This window comes from Andrena cerasifolii, chromosome 8, assembly GCF_050908995.1.
Source record: "Andrena cerasifolii isolate SP2316 chromosome 8, iyAndCera1_principal, whole genome shotgun sequence".
In the NCBI taxonomy this organism is placed as follows: domain Eukaryota; kingdom Metazoa; phylum Arthropoda; class Insecta; order Hymenoptera; family Andrenidae; genus Andrena; species Andrena cerasifolii.
Genome location: NC_135125.1, coordinates 12702293 through 12725561, shown reverse-complemented (window position 1 = coordinate 12725561; position 23269 = coordinate 12702293). Strand labels below are relative to the sequence as shown.

At 50.5% G+C, this 23269-nt stretch overlaps 1 protein-coding gene across 1 annotated transcript in view; it reads left to right on the top strand.

Moving 5' to 3' along the window:
* The window catches only part of Mthl1 (adhesion G-protein coupled receptor methuselah-like 1), a 124165-nt gene that overhangs the window by 84726 nt on the left and 16170 nt on the right, over positions 1-23269 (top strand). The window contains exon 5 of the mRNA XM_076819064.1: positions 14254-14438. Within this exon, the coding sequence (XP_076675179.1) occupies positions 14254-14438 (185 nt within the window). The remainder of the gene's footprint in view (positions 1-14253; positions 14439-23269) is intronic.

Sequence of the window (23269 nt, the reverse complement as noted above, 5' to 3'; positions counted from 1 at the left end):
CCTTGGGACTCGGCGAGGGAAATTTGCATTTGATTCATAGATGAAGCCTGTGGTACTCCGAATCGGCGATATATTCAAGCTCTTCCTCGATTGGAAGGATCTTCATCGATCGTGGTACCACGAGGGCGTTAAAAAATGGCAACGTTAACGAGCGGTGTCGTGCGACGCGCAGCCACGACCGAACGGAAGAGAGGATCGCGGGACGGTGAGAATGGAGCCTTTGTTGAAAGTCGTGGGTGACCGAACTTCCGGCGCGGTGGCGGGAAGAAGAGACTTCCCTTTTCCTCCCCTGGCCGCCTTTCAGACTTGGCCGCGACGGAATCATAATGGGGGCCCGCATGAATGCGTAACGAGGAGGTGCGCGGCTCCTTCGATTCTTCGCACGGAATAATTCCGCCGATAAATAATATCCCCTCGGCTGGCCGAGCGTCTTTTCTGCGCGGCCTCCGCGTCTCCAGCACGCCGGAGGAGCTCGCTCGCTCGCTCGCTCGCTCAAAGTCCTCGCTTAAGCCGGATTCAGGCCTAATGGGCCGAGCAGTTATTCCGCTCGGTGAGGCCGGGAGCGCGGCGGGACGGGAGCCAGGGCAGCCCGAACCTTTCATCCGGCCAGACGTTTCGCTAATGGCAGCCAAACTGCCGCCCCGAGAGTTGCATCTGCGAGGCGCAGCTGGACGTTAATCTCGTCCCGCCGTGTCGAGGATCTTTTCCTCTGGGACATCGCGATTAGAGGGGTGGGATCGTCTTTTTATCGGGACCACCGTGCTCGGCGCGGCACGCTCCGCCTCGTCCCAGGATCTTCGGGGGACGAGATACGATCATCCTCTACCCCGACGACCGTTCGGTCCCGCGGCACGCGGCTTAAGCGTACTCGGAGGAATCTGCATTCGTTGTTCTCGGCAGCTTAACGCCGCCGGGACGGTTAATCGGGACAAAGTGTGCGTTGAAAAGCGTCGCGTCGCGTCGAAAGATAGCCGCGACAGACGCGCGTTTCTAAAAATAGAGAGCCGCACCGGGGTTCAAGGGTTGAAGCTGCCAGACGCGAGGACCATGGCTGCACGCGAGTTTTTACCACTCCACGCTGCATCATGGGACGTTTGTCTCTATGAAAAGCCTGGGTACTCGTGTTCGCACAGCCCACGGGGTGGTTTGAGGCGCGTCGCGCCGCGCCAGACTGTTCGTACGTTATCGCTGCGTTTCGTTTATCGGCTGACACGCGGTTAATGCGTTTCTTGCAGCCACGGTGCCTTCTTCTTGCAGTGTACCCGTGGATGCGCCAGATGCATCGGGCCCTTTGTGCGGGTACGTCTGCCACGGCTCTGCTGGCCGAAGATCAGAGGGCTTGCTGTGGCCCTTTCAATGCAGCTGTGTCCTCCGCGTCTGCCGACGATGAATTAATCCAGCAATTTTTAATCGAGCCCACGCGCTCGGATGTTTCCGTGCCTTTAATCCTTTGTAGGCGCGCGGAGCGCAGGTACTCGACGTTCGATGCGCAACCTCTTCCCGTTGAACGCCACGCGGAGCGTTCTTGTTGCGCGCGGGGTTCATCGTTCCCTTGCCCCGTAGATTTAACAAGTTTTCGAGGCGAAACAGCCGGGCGCAGTGATTAACTCTGCTCGATAAAGCAGGCTATTGCAATTACGGGGAGTAATGAGACGGGAATCCTTAAGGAGCGCACAAAAACACGTAGAAATTAGCGTTGGAACTAGTCGAGCGATATACACATTAAATATAATGTTCCGGGGCACTCCAACTCATCTCCCATCATCCTGAACGTCTCACCTAACAGCTGCTCTCACGTATGATAACATTGTACGATTTTACTGTAGCCTTATCGTGAATATGTCCGAAGGATTCTCCGCGTCGCGGAGGATCGCAGGCAAATCGACGAAGGGCGTCGAAATCGTCCCCCCAGCGGCGTTGCAAAGACGACGAAACCGCGCGTATCTCGAAGTACTTTATTATTCCGTGCTCGAGCTGCAGGCGAGAGGAGGACAGGCTCGTGCTCCAGTTGGAGAACCGCAAAAAAGGGTAAAAAGCCGCGAAACGCACGGTCCGCAGGCCCCGACTGCCTGTTCCGGTTTTATCGCTCGTAAAGTCCGAGTTCCCGCGGCCTTCGCGGCTCCTATAAACTCCAGCCTGGATGGCTCTCTCGTTCGCGCTCGTAACTCCTTCAGAATCGTCCTGGCGCGATGCTCTCAAACAATGCCAAGGTGGCTAATACAGGGAGGCCTGACTTTGACATCAGTCTCTTAACCTGTCAGCCACAGTGGAAGATGTGGAGCTGGCAAAGGGACAGTGGTTCCTTCAGAAGCTTCTTGAAGCGCGGGGGAGGATGTAGTAAAAGGAACAAAGGCTGTAAAACCAACGCGGGAAGTAACAGACGGAGGAGATCTCTGTGTGCAGCTGCCATTTGGATATTGAACTTAGAGATGGAGGGGTGTAGGTAACCTGAGTAGACGAATTGGTTGGGACAGTCGATCTGCGGATGACGGATCTTACGAAGAATGAATCTACTCTGACACTAATTGGATCCTCTGATACATTATCCTATCTCTTCAGTCGCTGTCAGGCACCTAGATATTTTCTGGCGAATTAGACATCTAGATGCGTAAAGCGTCATAGCTGAGTTGCCTAGGAAGTAGTCTTCTATTCCTTTTCCAACATTTCCGACACGTATGCACAGGCGTATCGCGAATGATTTTCGATACCGAGCTGTCCTTTCTATTCCCTGATTTTTAAATTGAAAATTTCTTGAGAGCAGCGAATAAAACTGTCGCGAGCTTCTACCGCGAGTGAACGAGGATCGATCATAAAAATCCCGAGCGAGAAATTGTATAGACAGGAGCGCGGTTACGGCCTCGATTAAGTTGTACGCTGATTGAACCTGAACGTCAATAGGATAACGATTTTCCATGCCGAGAACTTCGTGCTCGGGCTTAACCGCCGGGGAAAATCGGCTTCCGGTCTATCAGTGGCACGCGTGCACTTGGGTTTTGTGGGTGAACATGGCGGGCTAATGGCCATTTATCGACACTATCGCCTCGGTAAATGGTGTCGAGGGGCCAGGTTGGACGTTGAATGCCGCTTCCGTACACAGTTCGACGTCAAAGAGCTTCCTTCGACGTCGCTCTTGCGGATTTGCGGTTCCCGTCCATCGCCGCCCGACCAGAATTCGATTGACAGTTCCTCCAAGTATCGATCCGCCGCGCATAGTTCCCCGGCGAGGGGGATCCGCCAGGGCGTCGATGAAATTTTCCGCCCCGCGCGCCAAGGAACTTTGAAATATCGCCGAGGAGTGGCACACCAGCGGTCGTTATTAATTGCGAGTCGATGCACCGACGAAAATTGCGGCAGTTAGAATCCTCTCGCGTCCCGGTTGTACGAATTACTCTCGGTCCCTGTCGATTTCGCCGAACACGGGGGATTAACCCGTGATAAATTCGCCAAGTTATTAAGATGATAAATCGTCCCAGGGATTTCGCGAGACGGAGTAGATTCGAATCGCTGCCTGGCAGTTGTGACGTACGGACCTTTGCCAGCGGAGATGCTTTTGTTTTGGAGTCGCCAGCCTCTCTGCCACCCTGCTCGCGGAATACGTGAGAAATGTAGCGTGCGAAACGAAATGCACGATACACGGGATAAACGGTCGTGAAAAATTCCCGTAGTTTCGTGGATATTTATCTGAGGGCTTCGCGTCTAGATCTAGGGATTCGAAGTTTCAGGCGCGACTGTTCTACCGTGGCGTTCAATCTCGATGAGAAATCTCTGTCCTGGTGTTTCCCTGTCGGCCGTGAAATTTGTTGAAACTCGATACAAATCGCGAGCAGTTGCTGCATCGACGGAAAGTGTTCCTTGAAAATGTGCCTTAAGTCCCGTTCTAATCTACCGATAAATAAATTTACCAGTAACGTTGAAATTGATAGTCCATGAAAGGTAGGAGAGAGAGAGAGAGAGAGAGAGAGAGAGAGAGAGAGAGAGAGAGAGAGAGAGAAGCGTGACACGCGCACCATGCCAAATTTCTCGCCAATTTCCTCCTGGTCCATTTTTATCGGCGCTGGATCTGGAAATAGACCATTTCTTTTCATCGTTTCGCGTTCGGGGAGACCTGGTGGAATGGGGCTTGATCAAAACGAGGAAACATTCGCTTCCTGCTTCGTCGGATCCTTATCTAGCGAGGCGTCGTTCGGAGGGAACAGAAACCAGACCCCAATCCCGCGGAAGAAGTCTGTTAGGACAATAATTCCCCGGTGGTGATCGAATTATACGCGAACAAACTAAGTACACACCCACCAGCCACCGTGGCGACTGTCGTTTCTGTCCTCCCCCCGCAACCATCACCATGCTTCTCCCTTTTGACCCACTCCAACCCTCCTCCACTTTCTCTCTCCCTCTTTCTTCCAGCATAAACTCCGGCATCCCCGCAATTTCTCGTGGCCACCCCTTCCGCAGACTTCTCTACTGTTCCGCATTTGTGGCCCTTCATTTGCAGATAACCACTCGTGGAACCACCAAACAATCAGCAGGACCCTCGAGTGCATCCCACCATTCATTTCCTTCCTTCCTTCCTGCCTCTGCCTTCCTGGCCTCCGGAGCGCTCCTTTTACGCGCGACAACGTTTAAACAGCTAACACCTGGAAAGGATTCGCGGTGAAAGGGAACGGAAAAGTGGAATGTCGAGGGGGTTGGACGCCTCGAATCGTCTCGAGGAGCATGGAGGGAAAAAAAGGAGAGCGTCTGAGGCGTGGGGTCTGCGACTACTGCGTTTCTTCCCTTCATTTCAGCAATTAAATCGCGTCGTGCCGGGGTCGCGGTCTCGCCAGACGACCAGAAACGTTGTCCTTTTACGCGCGCGTTCCAGAGAGCAAGCTGCTTCCGTTCCTCCTTCGACTCCCCTGAGAGGACGGCTTCTGACTTCGTTCGACGACAAAGTGGAAATTTCCTCGAAGATGACCGAAACGAGCCATTCGCGTTGCGGGTCAATGCGAGTGTGTATCAAGTCTGCACGCGCATCATTGTCTCGCTCGCTGGTTCACGCGCAGCGTATATTCGTGCCTGGAGTACAGAGTGGCACATCGCCGTCGGTGGAAATTTGATTTGAAATGACGATGGTTTATTGAAAACTGCCGCTGGCGCATAGCTTGCAATAAGTATCGAAAACGCATTGTGGGATTAATTAAATCTGGCTGGTGTTTATATGCCGCGCGAGACCCGTTAATGAATTAATTGAAATATCTACCCGGGGACCAGAGTAATCTGACAATTATCGGATATCCGTCCAATTTTCATTACCAGAGGAAATGCGCTGTACCGCCCGCGGTTCCGCTCACAAAAAAAAACGAGGAAAAAGAAGGCGGAATGTTGTGCATTCCCCCGACACACGAATCGGAGTTTCGAACCGCGAGAACGCCGTCCCCCGTGGATCAATTTCTGAGGGTCTCGGGTGAAACTCGGGACACCGAATACGAGGCTCACCCTCGTCGAGGATAACGGGGGATGACGTTTCGGTTTCTCGTCCTTCGAGGCGACGTCCGATAGGATTCGTGACTCCACCTCTTTTTTTTGGGGGGTCTCACACAACCCACTCCGACCCCCTTCTAAACCCTTAAGTGGATCGATACCGTCAGCCTGTGTGTTTTGAATATCAACCCTCAGTTTTAGCTGGGACGACGTTTCGTCATAGTCGATGGAGTGCGGAAGAAGAAGTCACTCTTCGTTACGCGCGCGAGGGTGTGCACGGTGGTCTTGAAGAGGCGAGCGGCGCTGCGATAGCTCGTCCTCCTCATAGCCCTCGTGTTTGTTTCCCTTCTGGTCCCTTCTGTTTTTCCTCCATTAGCGACTTGCCCATCCCGCCTACGTACACGTGTGCCACGCTCATCCGTGTCTTCCCGCCACCCTGTCTACTCTGTTGTCGTTCGGTTATCCGCGTCAACAAACACCTGACAACTTCTCACGACTATCCCTCAGACGACTTGCCCGGGCCTCCTCCACCCCCGTGGCCCGTCTTAAGGCTCCTCGCGCGACTTTGACAACGTTCCTCCGCCTCGAAAGCAGGCTCCCTAGCAACTTTGTCTCCCCCCGTTGTCGAGGCTCCTAAGCAACGCTGACAGTTAGATCGAGGCAATAGGAATCACAGATAGAGTCGTCTGTGGTGCGCCACTTTGGGCCCGCGTGTATTCATTAAGGGAATGAATGGGAATTCAGTAAGAGGTGTGAAGTGGAGCCTGCACAGATTGCTCGCGACTCTCGTATCTACTTCCTTCGCGTTTCCACTGATTTCGCGGACCACCCGTGCTCTGTTATTAAATGAAAAATAATTCACGCAGGCGTCAATGTACGCAACTTTCGAGGCTTGCTCGAGGCACTTTGGGCTATCCCCACTCTCTGTCACTCTCCTTGACCTATTCACGTAAACACGGAACGGCTATGCTTCAGTACCGTATTGGCAGCCCTCGGGGTAGCTGTTTGAACCAGTGTCGCGATTTAATAATCGAATTCGCGAGTGTTTTACATCTCCACCTGCACGTCCAGCATCGCGGCCCCTCGATTATGCAACTGCATTCCACGAACCAGTTGCACCAAGGATGCGAATTCCTCCGCAGTGCACGCTCGGGGTACTCTTCAAGACCGGCAGGTACGATTGCATCAGGACGATCGATCATAGTACTCGCGAGTGAATAGTGTTGTGATTAGCAGAATCAAGTCAAAGGTAATTTACATCCTTCGTTCGAACGCATCGTTCTTGTAGATCAAGTTCTCATTTAATAAGGTCGTCTCTAAAGGAGATTAACCATTTTCCAAGATGTGCGGAAGCTCTGTTAACCTTTGGGCACCGTTCAAATTTGTGTTACACTCGTATCGTTTAGGTCAATATGACCGAAAAGTAAAATTAAGTAAAATAAATGTATTTATTTAATATTTCAGATTAACAATGAATAGACTATAATTATAAACATTTGTTACAAATATTTACAGAATGTTCTTTACATATATATTTTTTGCATACGTAACATGCTTGTTTTTCTATCGGCTGCAAGAGGAACAGCTCGAGAGTACTTTTTTTAGTTATTTCGCGAGAAGTTGATGGTAATATCTCTGCTTGTATCGAAGTTACAATGTTTTTGGAAAACTCTGCTCTAGGTAATAAGCAGGTTCGAAACCAGAAACTATAACATTTTACAATTCTACGAAAGGTGCCGTTGATACGTTAGATCAAATGTTATCAAGATACAGTTGTCGCCGACGAACAAATTGTTCGATAGAAAAACAAGCATGACATGTTATGCATGGAAAAAATATATATGTAAAAAACATTCTGTAAATATTTGTAACAAATGTTTATAATTATAGTCTATTCATCGTTAGTAGTTTATTCGTTGGTAATCTGAAATATTACATAAATACATTTATTTTACTTAATTTTACTTAATTTTACGAACGGTACCAGTGTAACAAATACGTATATAGCGCATAAAAGACAATCGAGTAATATTTTACTCAAGGAATACATTCTACGAGAACTTTTAATAAAAGTCAATAAATTTCGTGTAAATCGAATCATTGACTGATAAGTTATTAAATGGTGAATTTCCGTTTCGGGTCAAGAGTTAAGCTCGTGCAGCGGTAGCAGTAGTTCGTTTTCGAAAAATTTATAACACGAATTCCCTCGGTCGTCGAACATTCCGCCTGTTCACGGTTAATGAAAGTGTTCGCGGTGATCGAGTTTCCGGCACGCCTCCTTCTTGTCGCAGGCTCGCGGCAATTGCAGCGGAACTTGGGAGATCGAGGCGAGGGATCGGCCGCCACTTTTTCTCCGGGAAAAGGAGCTGCCCCTGTTCGTGCCGCACGCGAGTCGCGATCGCGGCACGTGAGCTCTCGGCTATCACCTTATTTTTTTCGTCGATCAACCGATAGCACCGCGATAGCTGTATTTCAGAAACGTTCCGCCAGAGTCTGACAGACTTATCGCCGCTGTGGCAACATTCTGACGCTTTCGATTCTCTCGTTGACCACCGCGGTGCTTGACTGGAAGCTAGTCCAGACCTAGCATCATTTTGAACTATGTATACCTTGAGAAGTTGGAACGGGCTCCGTCGCGTCTACCGAGCACAGTCGTCGAAACGAGGCGGAGGAGAAAAAAAAGAAGTTCTCTGTTACCCCGTTTTCTATTGTCTACTCCCTTCAGGCGGAAACTTTCCAAGAATGCCGTGCGAGAGGGCCACGTGTGCCGCATGAATTATTTCCCGGGGCTTTTCCTTCGTCTACGCGAAGAAGGAACCCCTTTCCCTCTAATTGCCGTAATCGCTTCGGCCACGTTACTCCGGAATATTGAAAATTCTACGCGAGCCAAGTGTCATTGCCCTCCTCCGTGCAAACTCTTGGCCCGTTCCCTTGAATCACTCCGTCCGGGGTACGTTAAAGCCCCTAAAGGGTGAGGACGGTCGTCCTTGGCAGAGGGGAGTCGTGCCTAGGCGCGACAATGACGAAACCTCTCGGTTATTATCCTCCCGCTCGTAATCGACGTCTAATTCCGGAAGTAGGATATTGATTATGCGGAAACCGATGCTGGATGCTGCCTGCCAAGGAGCGAACCACTCGACGCCCCCTGTAATTCCGCGGCGGACCGCCCGCCGACGTGGAATTTATATTCTCATCGACGCGTCGTCTTCTGGAACGAGAGCGCACGCGAGACGGACGGGCACCTTGTAATTGTCACGATCGTCGGTTATCGCGGCTAATTAACGTCCGTTCGTTAGCTACTCCACCTTTGGCGTCCGTCTCCCCTAGGTTCTCTTTAACGTCGTCCTTCTGCCGGTCTACTTCTTCTTGGAGTCGTGCCTCGAGTAGGCTCTGAAAACGATGATCACAGGCTGTAGGAATTCAACAGCCCACTTTCCGTCCCACCGTGTCCTTTCCCCGGGGAAACGATCGTTTTCGCGAGCCTCGAAGAATTTTCTTGCACTCAGGAAACGTGTCTCGTTAATTATTCCGTCGTTGGTGTTCGATTCGCGCGACTAATTGCACCGCGGTGGATCGTGAAAGTGTAGCGGCGGTTCTTAAGGAGCTGGCCATTGATCGAGCGCTCAATCAGACGATTTAATGGATCACTGATACGCGCGCAATCACGTGTATCGCTAATTGCTGGCGATCAGGTGCTCTTTATTCATGATCCTGGATAATTTTTCCGCCTTGCGTATCGCGTTTCTCGCCGCCTCGCGACGATCGAATCGAGAGGCTGTTATATATAAGGATCTATGGAGGAATAGTGGAACGGACGGTTGCCTTGGCGAGCTGGTTACACTGGCGGATAGATGAATTGACAGGGGTGGAAGGTGGCGCAGCTTGGAGCGAGAAATTCTCGCGGGTAGGAAGTTCCGTCGCACTTAACCGCGTCTCGGAAACTTTTCAATAAAGCGCATCTCGCTTTCCATACGTTCCTAGAGGGGCAAAGTTTCGGGGCACTATCGTTCCTACGCAACATTTGCCGGATCCTCCGTGTGACACCCCTTCGAACAGTCGCGGATTATCATTCTTGATCTTCTTTCCGAGAAGTTTCTTCGAATCCCTCGCCCCCGCCCCGAGGAATCGCGAGATATAAAATTAATTCGCTCGCGGAAGAGGAACTTAATTTCCTCCTCGTAATTTACTTGGAGGCACTGCGCCGTCATGGGCTGCAGCTAGCTGTGCACGTATCTGCGCATCGCTCTAATTACGTCGGGCTTCCAGGACGCTAATTTACGTAGCGTAATTTCGTAACTGTCAAAGGTTACGGGATGTACATTAACAGATACGTTTATAACGTTTTCTTTTCGTTGCTCGTGGCTCGCTTTGAACCCTCGGCCAAATTAATTATTCGATAATTACTTTTCGTGCAACGGGTAGGTAGGTGGAGCCTGATAGGGAAATATCGTAGAGGGGTGGTTTGCAGAGGGGTCAACGATATCAAGGCAGTTCATGTATTTCACAGAAGTTTATTTTGTTAGGTGCTCTGTACGTTCAAGCTTCGTACGCAACGAAGGGGAAAGGAGTACCTGCCAGACTTTTAGGTACACGGGACGCATCAGATAATTTCCGTGACGTATTCGCGTTATCAGGAATCCATCCGCCAGTGGGCAAAGCAGCTGCGTAAAAATGTTCTCTGCTGTGTCCTTTGCGGTTGCCAGCATTAAGGGCACCCTCGCGCGCAATTGAATAAAGCGCTGCGCCGCGACATTTTATTGCCAGCCGGTTTTTCTGCGCGTTTACGCAAACCGCCGACGAGATAAATAATATCTTCTCTGTCCATCGTGCCCCGGTCCGTAATGACCTCTCCTTCCCGTTCCGTATTCGCTGCGAGCCGCCGCCGCGATACCGTCGGCTAGAACGTACCTCTAACTGGCACCGCCGCTAATTGCCGTCCGTATAATTACCATATCGGGCAGATAAATACAGGGCTCTTACCTTCTGCCTGCGAGACAGCCCAGCGACGTTACGTTCCCCGCGTGCGCCTGAAAGATACAGGACCGCGGGACAGACAGAAAAGGACGGTCTCTAATTTGCGAATTCTTCTTTCTTCGGGCGGGTCGCGCAAGGGCGCCGGTTCGTGGCGCGAGATTTCGATACGGAAGGACATTGAGTTCCCTCCATCCTCTGTCTCCTTCATCCACCAAGATGCACTCGAGACGTTGATACACCCGCGACCACGTCCACCAAAGGAAGACGTAGCACGCACATTTGCGACCACTCCGGCCCGGTTTTTATCCGCTCTAGAGTACGCACGATAAATACGCACGGTGACAGGACGCAATTAAAAGAAGCTATTGCGACGAGTCCTTTGTCAGGATTAAGCCGACTCGCTCCTCTATTTTCCTTCGTCGTGGTGTGCGCGGGCCACGATAATGGAATACGTATACTTCATCGAGGGAGAGAGAGAGACAGGGGGGTTGGAATGGAAACCCTTGCCGGGGAATCCATTATTACAAAAATAACCTTTATCTCTTCCGTGCTCCAACAATGGGTTATGCTTCCGAGAGCTCGAAGGAGAGAGCCGCGCATAATCCTCTTTGTCACGGAAGACGTCGTCGTTCGCAAATTGCCTGCATCGGGCTAGCCGGTCGTACATGGCGACACCGACGCACTACCTACCGTGCGCCCAACCCCCGACGCACGAGCAAAACAGAGGCATAAAAATGTTTGACGATACGCGGACGGGGGTGGTGGCTGTGGGAGGCGAAAGAAGCAGCAACGCGTAACGTAGCCCGTGCCTACCAGCACGTAACAGCACCCTAATTTTCTCGACTGCAATATTTAATGCGTTCTTCCCCCCTGATCCCTGGCAGCGGGCCGCTCCATTTCCAGCGGGAAATACGAAGAGGGTGGAGAATTATCGTGGCGCCGCTCCGACATCGAAGCGAGACGCGAGCCCGCCTCTTCCCGCACGGCAAACTTTCCCTGGTCGGGCAAGGACCAACTAATCGCGCGCGGCGACCGCGGTGACGGCTAATTAGCGCTCCCGGAAATGAGCCGTGCCGGCAGGAATTAATATCTCGCGCCGCTGCCTCGTTCTTTCGCGTAGACACCGCTCGGCGTGTCGCGCTGCCTCGCTACCCTCCAGCACGCACCGCGCGGAACGCTTTACGGCCTGGCCAGTGTAATTGAGTCGGTGATTAGAGAAATAATCACGGGGGTAATTAGAGAAAGGACACGATTCTGTCTCGCGGAACCAGCCCTTAATGTCGCGTTGACGAACTTGCGCCTCGCTCGGACCCGCTTCCAAGTTACGTTTATAGTTACCCACTGCGTAGATGCGACGCGAGATTACTTTATTAATGGCCGTATTGAATCGCTGGGAAGATAGGGTAAGCAGGCCAGTAGATGGACGGTTTAGCGGATTCCGATGTTTACATCGAGGTGTTTCATAGAAATATCTGTTGTATTGGGGAAAAATCAAAAGCTTTGCACGTAAAAATGTATAAATTTAAAGAAAAAAATTACTGTAAGTAGAAAAATTAATGTATTTAAGTATAAAATGACGAAAATTTTGCTCATATTCCGTATCACCAGTAGATGAACTATAGGGCTAGTAGATGGACAGTTTAGCACCAACAGATGGACGAGTGTCTGGCTAGACGTCTAAAAGGCTTATTAGCTGTAGTAGTGACCTAGATTAAGGCATTTTTTGTTAAAATATAGTTTATTTCATCAAAATTAAAAACGTATGCAGTCTTCATCGTCCGAAAACTGTGCAACAGGTTATTAAAAACAGGAAAAATAACGTACCTACATACAAGTAATGTGTAAACTTTTTGTTTATTAAAAAAAAACGGCTTCAATAGGCTCAATTCTATTCTGTCCATCTACTGGGTTTAGGTTAGAAAATCCACACCAGTACATAGACAGTCATTTTGATAAATTCTATCGTTTTATTTTTCTTTGTTTACGCGTTTATTTATAATTTGTTAATATTTCAATACAATCGTCAATTACATACCTCTTTACAATACGCCCACACACGGTTTTTTTTAAACTTGAAGGCGCGAATACGCTGAACAATGGCTACTAAGAATCGAGCGACTAGCGCAAACTGGCGTAAGACTGCACATATAAATACTTTTTCGCATACAAACAAAATTTCAATACATACACTAATGTTTTATAAAACAACAAACGTTTTTTCTACAAAATAAAAAAAAACAATAATATAGATTAAAACTCTAGTTCTTTCAATATTAACGATTAACCAACGATTCGTCCATCTACTGGCCTGCTTACCCTAATCCAGGAACATAATTATTGACAGTTGCGCGTCCGGGCACGATATACGCGATTAGAATTATGTAATACTTTAGTCATTAGTGGATCGCTGCGATGGCACCCGGGAAGTCTCGATGGCGCCATGGACCTTCGCCCTGCGGCTCGTTTTATTCGAATTTTCGCGTTTCGACAATAGGTACGTTGGCACACTCGACGTTCGCCATATCCGCCAGTAACGTCGCTCCAGATAGGGTGCGATTTACGAGGCAGCAACCCTCTACGCTCCAAGCCTTGCTGGCTCCCCTTTCACGCCGCTGTTGTTATAGCGACGTTAAACTAGCCAGACAATGACGAAGCTTTACGATTCCAGCAGTCATTGGTCGGGACGTCGGGGTCGAATTTTAACGAATTCGACGGTCTCGTTAATAATCCCCGCCGATAAATTCGCCGACGACGCGATCGCGAGGGGCCCTATTATTCGCTGCTCCATTGCGCTCCTCTAACAATCGCGGCTTTCCTTTGCCGCGAGAGTCTGTGGCCACTTTTGCCACCGGGTTTCAGTTTCCACCGACATCTTTTTCATAGCCGTTCCACGGACTCCTTGACTTTCATTTCTAACTGAACGCGCCACCTACGGCTCTTCGTCCCTTTACGTCCCGTTTCCATTCAAGCGGCGCGCTTCGGGGGTGCAATTCGCGTGCACGGCAAACTTTGGACCAGCAGGCGTATCGGTTCTTTGGGAATACAGTTTATTGCACGCGTGATTGCCACTAAGGATACGCTCTCTCGAACCAAAATAAACTGCCACGGGATTGTCATTTGCAATCCGACCAAGTTGAAACACGAGCAGCCTCTGTGAATTGCATAATAACACGGCGGGAGCACGGTTGCTGCCAGAGGATGCTAATAGTCGCGAAACTTTCCCGAGCAAACTCTCGCACGGAGCTCGCGCGTTTCACTCTGGGGCCTTTTACAAAAATAAAAGGTCCCTCTCCCCGGTAGTCAAAACGGCCCGAGGAATTCCGAGTATGCATTAATTGCATCTAAGGTAATTGTTCCGCCCGTCACCCTTCGCTTCGGAAGCGTCTGTCGATGGTTTCCAACCCTCGTGCTCCGTCGATTTCTCCATCCGCCTCTTTCGTTTGTTTGCGCCCGTTTAAACGCGCATCGATTATCCGCCCGTCGTCCCTCGCTCTCTGCAACGGTAACTCGCGACGTGTCAGAAATTGCTAACTGCATTTGGGGCGGGAAAGTGTAACGAACGCGCCGCGTCGGTCCGCGAGCTATTCGACGCCACTTTGGCTGATTACGCAAAACGACGGGGCCCATCGATCTCGAAGGAAACGCTCCGCGGAACTTTTATTCCCCCGCCAGGTTCTAATGGCACTTTCCATACGGAGAGGACTCGGGGCCACGGGATTGTCGGAGTGTTTTATTGTTCGCGTCCCCGGGCAGCGTTTAAGTGCACAGAACGATCTCGTGTTTCGTGGTTTCCTCTGACCACCCTCTTCTTTTTTCTTACAGGGACCTGAGACCAGCGAGCTTGGAGAAGGGCCAAGAGACTCTCAGACTGCGCGTGTACGCGGCGTACGCTTGGGGTGGCCCCTTCCTGGTCGCTGGCGTGGCCGCCCTTCTGGATCATCTTCCGTCCAACCCTCAGTACACATTTCTCAGGCCTCGTTTCGGCGAGAAGCAGTGCTGGTTCTACGGTGAGTTCCTCCAACCTTTTACACTATTCGTACAGAATCTCATTTGGCCATGGATACACAAAGAGCCCTGGGAACCTTCGTGCTCGTCCGAGAAAAGTTTCCCTCGTACAAAAAGTGTCCTTGGAAACTTATCTTTAATCAGAACTGGGCAATGATAGCCGAATGCGAATTGGCTTGTAAGGAAATGGTTTGCAGAGCGTAACGATCACTGCGACGGTAATTTAGGGGCAGACCGGAAAGAGGCTCCGGCGACGGTAATTAATTCGCTGGGCAAATTAATTTCGACCAGCGTTACACGCGACTTATCAGTGAATTAATTTCCGCCGGTTGCCGGGAACGCGGATCTGCCGCTCCGTTGTTGGGACGACAGTCGGGCCGGACTTGCTGACATTAGTAACGGATCAGTTCCACAGACTGTAACGGAGCCTATTACCGAAAGTAATGTAACGCTAGTAGGAGGACGGTTAACACGTAATCCCCTGTGATCCGATTATTCCGCTAATTAATAGGACTGGCCAGTCGTGTGTCCGAGGCGCTGATTAAATCGGTTTCGTTAATCGATCGATGTGGGGGATCGCGGATTAATTGCTAATCAAGCCTCGCCCGCGGCCCCTGCATCCACCCTCTTGACGAAAAGTCATTTGGTTCTGGGAAATTCCTCCCTGTTTCCTAATAGAATACGAAATGGCAACTCTGTCGCAAATAAAGCGATAGTCTAATTGAATTCTGTAGAACACGCACGGTCTCCGCTGTAAGGGATGCTGGATCGCCACGAAGTCGAATGAAAAGTAATAATAGCAAATATTTCGCTAAGAGGATTACACAGCTCCCAAAATATCTCGTTATAGCGTGTACCTGCGGTCTCCGCACCCCGTTCCCCCGATCGATTACGTACGCGTAAGCGTGATCAGTGTAGTAAGAAACAATGGCACGCGCTATCAGCATCCCTCGCAACGGCAGGCGCAGGAATACTTCGCTAAGAGGATTACACAGCTCCTGGAAAGATTGCATTTAAGTATGACGCAGGGGGTTCGAATAAGAAGATCGATACCGCCGAAACTACCCTTAATACCTCGAATCCCTAATAATAACCGGTGCAACCCCCTCGGTCTTGGGGTACGTGTGTACACCGAGCAGGGATAATAAGGACCTCGAACGGTAATGTCGCGTCTTTATTCGCGGTCGAGGCTACGGTTGCGGGCTATTTAACGAGCAGCCCCCGTAATCCACATCCACTGCGCCTCCGTAATCCGGCGAGCATACTCTCATCTCCCGTTCTCCCTCCGCCTCTCCCTTTAAATGTCCTCGAACTCTCTCTCTGGCGCGTAAATACACGTTTGAAACAGTGGCAACTACCGCGTCGCGTATTAATTTCCCGCGGTCGCGATATTTATCGATGCCGGAGCCGAGGAGCACACCCCCGGCGATTAATGTTTAGCTTTTATATCCTTTGACAAATATAAACGCCGGTGCAGCAGCAGCCTGCGCACACTGGCCTCCCTGTGTGTTTTCGTTTCGGTTTCCGACCAGGGGTCGGTTGCGCGCGACTGCTTTTCGGTCGTTCCTGATTCGTTCGCGAAGCCTCCTACCCCCGCGTTCATCGATCGTTGGCCGCGATTTTATTGGTTCGACGCTTGTTTCTCTGTTACGCGAATTTCGAGCCACGACAGGGTGCTCCGGTGCTGTTCAAGTCGAGTGGACGAGGTGACAAACACTTATTCCTGTTGGGAGTTCTACCTGAGCGTGCCTCGAGTACTTTCACTGTATTCCTTCCGTTCAGGGTAAGCTTATCGTCCCAGCATCAAGGATTCTGTCTCAGCAGCACAATGCAGCAGGTATCTCTGTATCGCGGAATCGCATTGGAGGGATAGTAACGAGAACGCAGGTTAGGTGCACGCCAGTCGAACGTGTCAATCCGGTGGCCAGGTTTTCTCCCTTTCTTCGCGCAAATAAAGCTAAGCCGGACAAAGGAAGGCGTGTAAGCTGGGAAACGCGTAGGAAATAGAGCCGTAGTCGTGACACTAAATCAGGATAATGGTGCCCCATGGGAAGCTGCGTCGTGCTATCGCGAGTTGTTACGCTCTGACACAATGCTTTTGCAGCGGGAACAGATGAGGGGTTCAGAGGGACAAGCAGAGTGTTCCGCAACGGACGTTACCCCTTTCCTCTCTCTCGTGCTTTCGTTTCTGTCGCCCGGTCCGTCTCTAGTCTTTGATTCTTTACTTCTCGCGTCTTCTCACTGTTCCTTTAACCCTCCCCCGTGTCTTCCCTGTCTTCGCTACATTTTCATACGCTCTCAAGCCCCTCGTTCCCTTCTCATCTCAGCCTTCCCTTTCATCTTCCCTCTCTCCTCCACTGTTGCACCCCCGGCACTTCACGTCTCCGACTCCGGCACTCGGGCGCACCCCATAACAACGTAGACCGAGACGATGGAGTCGAGAGATAACCCTGGCGCCAGCCAGACCGACCCCTTCGCGCGAAACCGGTAAAACTCCCTCGCTCTGTCGGGTCCCTGCTCGGTGCCCCGACAGGTAACACTCTCGCGGCGACTGTAAGTGAATAGCTAGGGGGTGCCCGCGTGGGACGCCCCCGTGTTGCCGTTGAATGTATAAACAGGGTGGAAACGACTTCCTTCGGCGCGGCACGCCTGCTGGCCGTCGATCTTGTCTTTAATTCGTAATTAAAGGGGGATTTCATCGAGACCGGTATACCCCGTTTTCAACCCCAATCATATTGGGGACATTCCATGCGAACTCGGACAGATTTCGAAGTAAGTTTTCGTAGATTGCTGAAATTTTAATACGTCGTAGTCTTTAGTGATATTTAAACGAACCTCAAAGGATTTTCTGAAATTTTGAAAAATGTCGATTTTACAGCTGTTTGAAGTGCTATCTTTTTTAAATAATTTTTTCTTAAAACTTCAGTGTCTTCTCTATAAGCACCGTAAAGCTCATCTCCATCCGTTTACTACTTCCATAGCTATAATGTATTGAAAAAAAGGTAGCACTTAACTTGAAACAGCTGTAAAATCGACATTTTTCAAAATTTCGAAAAATCCTTTGAGGTACGTTTAAATATCACTAAAGAATACAACATATTCAAATTTCAAAAAACTACGAAAACTTACTCCGAAATCTGTCCGAGTTCGCATGGAATGTCCCGTTGGACAATTTCCAAACGAAGGGAGAGAGTGCCAGTCGGGTTGTGTCTGATGCAGAGCACGGAAGAAGAGCGCCCTTCTTAAATGGAATAAAAGGGGGTCTTGCCACGGGGTAACGGTCGCAAACGGGCTGAATATAAACGGGGACGTAAGAAAGCTCATTTAATACCAACACATCGGGAGGATCCCTACTCGAAGCCAGACTGGTATGTATTGAGGCTTCCTCTTCGACCCCCCCATGCACTGGCATTCTGGCGTTCCGGTGTTCTGGCGCGCCCCATAACAACCGTAGGCCGAAACGATGGGGTAGAGAGATAAATCTGGTGCCAGCCAGTCCCAACCCCGCCGTGCGAAACCGGCGGAACTCTTGCTTGTTCCCCTCTCTAAGCCTACTAACTACCGTGCGGCCCACTAAACTGCACACGTAAACGCACACGGCCGTGCGTTTAAGTAGCTTCGAAACGAGCCCCCCGTTTCCCTTTGTGTTGATACGTGTTATTACTGCACCTGCACGATAGATAGAGAGTGGACGGTGCTCTCGTCGTTTCAGCGCTCTCCTCGATGAACAAAAAGTTCGAGGGTCAGGGATTGTTCGGCAAGTGCGCAATTTTCAGGCGAGGAAATCGCATCGTCCCGGGGTTTCTCGTTCGAGTGTATAAAACAGCCTGTGCGCGCCGAGGAGATCTCTTCTGAGTTATGAAATGGAGCTTTTCCCGGGGGGACATTCCATGCGGACTCGGACAGATTTCGGAGTAAGTTTTCGTAGATTGCTGAACTTTGAATATGTTGCAGTCTTTAGTGGTGTTTAAACGTACCTCACAGGATTTTTAAAAATTTCGAAAAATCCTTTGAGGTTCGTTTAAATATCACTAAAGACTACAACGTGTTCAAATTTCAGCCATCTACGAAAACTTACTCCGAAATTTGTCCGAGTTCGCATGGTATGTTCCCGGGGCGAGTGATTCACCGGGAATGAAAAAATACCGGGACCGGTGCAGCAAAAAGGGCCGGGGACATAGTTCGGGGGCAGTTGCTCAGACAGCAGCGGAATATTCAACTAACGTACGCATACATTAGAATGGTAAATCTCCGGACTATCCTCCGTATCTATGCAATCTCATGCCCCTGGAAGTTCGGCATACCCTGGAACAGCGCAGACCGAGGCGATAGGATTAGAGAGATAACCTGTCCAACTCGACCGTGCGAAACCGGCGAAACGCCACCCCTATCCTCTGGACCCTCTAACACGCGTATTCAACGCCGATGCCTGCACGCGCGTTTCTCTGTGGAGCCCCACAGACGCGCCACCCTCCCGCCGATATTTATTATCACTTCGCTAATGCCGAAAACTCTCATTGAAAGATACGCCCGTTGCGGTGTTTAGTAACTCCTGGTAACTGCCTCTAGTTATCTCTGGGCACGGGTTCGATTAACGGTGACAGGCGAGGCGCATTTGTCGCCCGTGGGCGCCGGAAACAGAAGACACCGAATATCGAACGTCAGAGGGAGAGGGACCAGAAACGAAACGAATCGACCGGGCCTGGCGCAATTAATTGGCGTCAACGGCCTCCGGGACGATTAAACGAATCGGTTCGGCTCGTTTGGCCCGTAATAACGGGCCGAATAATGAGGGGTAAAAAATCCTTTGTGCCCGGTGACCACGTCGACGGAAGAGGCCCGACGTACATTCTATCGGGAAATTGATCACGGCCCACATTCGGGCCGCGCCGGCCGCGGACGCGTTAATAACCGAAATCGATTCGATGCGTTTAAACGATACGAAATCCCCGGGAGCGGCCGAATTATAAAGGGGACGAGGCTCCGGAGGAATTATCGGATTTGCTCGGCCAGCGGAGGCGAGACGCGATGTCAAGAGCACGGCTCGTTACGCCTGTAAAATCGAATTAAGCCGCGTATTCACCTGCGCATTCGCCCCGAATGTGCATTCGGCGCGCACCGATTTTTTGCTCGTCCGGTGTTCGGCGCGTGTTCGGGGCGCGGCGCGCATTCGGGCCGATCCGCTTGTTGGCGGTCCATCAAAGCGCGCATTCGGGTCCGAACAATACCATGAAAAGGACGCCGCAAATTTCACTCAACCCCGAACGCGCGCCGAATGCGCGCCGAATGCGCGCTGAGCTCCGAACGGGCAAAAAATCGGTGCGCGCCGAATGCACATTCGGGGCGAATGCGCAGGTGAATACGCGGCTTTAACGAAATCGAACGTGTTCTCCGGGCCGTTACGCGGTACGAGCACCGCGAGGCAGCGAAGCGGAGTAAGAAGCGTGAAAGAAACGTGCGCATGCAGATGGATATCGTTCGAACAAAGCGAATCATTGCGGCCAGGCTTCGCCAGCACGGAACGGAGGGGCGAGTCGCGAGTTGGAGGATCGAATCGATCGGGTGGGGGCGATTAGGGCACACGAGTTAGTAATGAAATGCGGGGAGGGGAATTAGCGAATGCTAAAGAGCCGTGGAAGTGCTCCGAGCGAAACCCTTGTTCGATCCCTCCACCCTCCTCCCCCTTGCGCGATCCTGCTTTATTTATCGCGCACTCTCGTTTTATTGGCCGCGCTGGCAATGAATCGGAAACAACAGGGGGTTGCGAGGAATTCTCTTATTGTCTTTTTCGAGGTTCGAACGTCGTAAACTTGATCCCAGAACGGTCCTCGACCGAAAACAGTTCCTCGTTGAAGGTTCCACGCCTCGAAGATGAAATTCGCGTGTCATAAACGCGACGGCGACAGTGACAGTTTAACGAGTTCGTTTTTCGCTCGTCGGGGCTGGAAAATTCGCTCAACGGCCGCGTTTTTTTTTCGTGACCACCACGCCGGTCGACGGGGAAATTTGTTGGCAGCAGGTTCCGCGGGCTCGCTGCCCGATACGCTGATACAAGTTCGTGCGATCACTTTCGATTATCTGAAAAACCGTCGGCGATTAAAATGACGCCGGCGATAAATCTGGCTGGGGGTGGAAAAAAAGAGGGCGGTGGGGTGGCGGAGAGAAATGCAAATCGCGTCCGAACCCATAGAGCGCGGAGCGCTCTCGATCCTGGCCGGCTAATTATATTTGACAGCGATTTGTGCGCGCGAATTTAACGCGTTTTTCAGATTCCTCCTCGTTGATTTACGCGCTCTCGCCGCTCTGCTCGCTTTCCGCCGCGTCCAGCGAACGTTGTAATTGATAAAGCGAGGAAAGCTTGTTGTCGCCCACGGACTGTCGCTCGTAAATCGCGGCCCCGCTGCTCGATGATCCGGGAAAACACCGACAATTACAATGACGCCGAACGATAAATCCTTGCCACCTTTCGGGGAAGAACGATACCATTAGCGAGATTCTTCTGCTGGCAACGAATCTGTCCCTGTGACAAATGCTGTCCTGTTGTAGGCATCCTTGACGTTAACGATCGTCGTCGCTCTCGAGTTTCTGCTGATTTTATCTTTGGCAGCAATTAGCTGGTAGCCAATCGGCTTTTTTATCGATACCTCTAGCTACAAGTTCTGGCGCAGCGATCCTTCCTCTTATTCGACCCGCAGATGTCAGTCCTTCTCCACCTTCTACACTAATTAGTATTATCGTTAATTCGATGATTAGCCTCATCTTCATAATCAACTCTATTACTGCCCATAGTTCTCCCATAGATTGAAACGTTACTGGTAATAGGGCCACGAGATAGGGGCAGTAGTATCGTTACGACGCACAGTGAGGCATTTGGCCCTAAAACCCGGACATGGCTATTTTAAAATCTTGAAACTCCCGTAACTTTGTTAAAATTCATCAAAAATTGATGAAACAGAAACCATTTTAAAGATTCAACTTTCTACTTTGCGACACATTAAATCAATTTCATCGAAATCGGTATCCACGGGGTAAAATCCGCCCTTAAAGAGGAATGTGCCAAACTGTAAAAGTTTCTTCACGTTTGTCAAGTGCTACGGAGTGCAAACAATATTTTTTGTAACTTTTATGTATACTATCGGAAAGTATGATCGTTTGCCTTTACGATAAGTCGAACCTCATAACAAAAGGATGCTTTTTAACAAAGATACAGCTATTTAAAAAAAGCTACATTTTAAAATGTTTTTACAGAAATTCTTCATTTCATCACAAATGAAAAAAAAAACAATATTCATACATTGTTCCTCAGACATTCAACAACCTCGAGCACCAAAAATTTTACGGTTTACCTACGCAAAATTTTTTAAATCGATTCATGTCCGGGTTTTGGGGCCAAATACCCCACTGTGCGACGGTGGTCAGTTACTCAACATCGCGATAAAGTTAACGGGCTATTCAGCCAATTGTATCAAAGATTGCGGTGGAAACAGAGCCCAGGGCGCGTCTAACTTCTGCTCCCGCCGTCCGACAGGCGTTAACTGTTCCTTGACGAGGTGTTTGCGTTTCGTGTCGAATAATCTGTAAAAACGTTTAAGACGAAAAATTCGCCCGCCGTGCCCTCGCATAATACGACGTTAATGCCTAACCTAAGCCACCCCCTCTTGGCAAATGGGGAGATAATGCGGAATAAATCGGTACGGTTGAAAGGTAAGCGAGGGGTGGATGAGGAGGTGGGTAAAAGGATGGGAAATGACACTGGCTGTGCGCAATTGATCTCGCTAAAGCGTTTTCGACGCCGGATTAAACGGGTTTGACCGCGCCACCGTAAAGCATCGAACGGCACGCGTCGACATAATTCACTTATGTTTGTTATGGGCTGCCATGGAGTGAGATATAACCTAACCGAAACAGCTATTGTTGGCGAGCCGCCAGAGCCCAGCAAATATAGACGCCGGTTTGCTCTCTGTACTCCTAAGATTCCCAACTCGTTCATTACTCCACCCCTCCCTGCGCTTCCTTTTCTTTTCATACCCGCTGCACCCTTTCTTCTGCGAGCTGTTCTTGCAAGAGTTTAACCGTTTTAACTGCCGCTCCGGCCGAGCAAACAGAATCCATTTGAGCGTGCTTCGCTTCTCTCTACTGCCCCTAAGAGACACACAGGGCGCTTCGTTATATTACTGGACGCGGCATAAGGGGTGAGAATCGAGCAGATGGCCAAGTGCTTGCACCTGAACTCGAGATTGTCACACATAAAGTTATATCAGTAATATCGAATTTTCTGGCTGAAAGTCTGATTAAAAAGTGCCCTTGTTTCTTCCTTCGCCCGTGCAAACAAAATCCATTAGGAGTTGCAACTCTCCGCTGCCAGGATGATAACAGGCATCCCTCTCCGTTGTCCCGCGAGTATTCGAACGAGCACCGGGCAGGTCAGGCGATCTTGATAGAAAAAGTTTTGCCTTGCCAAACAGCCGGACTGGAAAAGTTGCTGAATTTTGGCGAGGCCGCGCGCGGCTGCTCGGACGGCCTCTGAATTTTGAACCAGCCTTGATGAGCAGCGGGATAAAAAAGAACGAGGGAAAACGGAGGAGGCAAGAAAGCCACGGAATAACTCTCGATCCGCTCGCGCCCGTTTAATATTCCGGCGCGCGTTCTCTGGGGCGGACGTCGCGGCGCAAGTTGCCTCGGTTTATCCAGCGAGGATCCAACGTTTCGAAACTTCCGTGACAAGCTCGACGAGGCTGACGTCGGCCTCGCTGCATCCTCGCGAAATTTTCCAGCACCGCCTTGCGAGCTGCAACATGATCAGGGGGTAGGTGATCGATGCGACGATACTGCG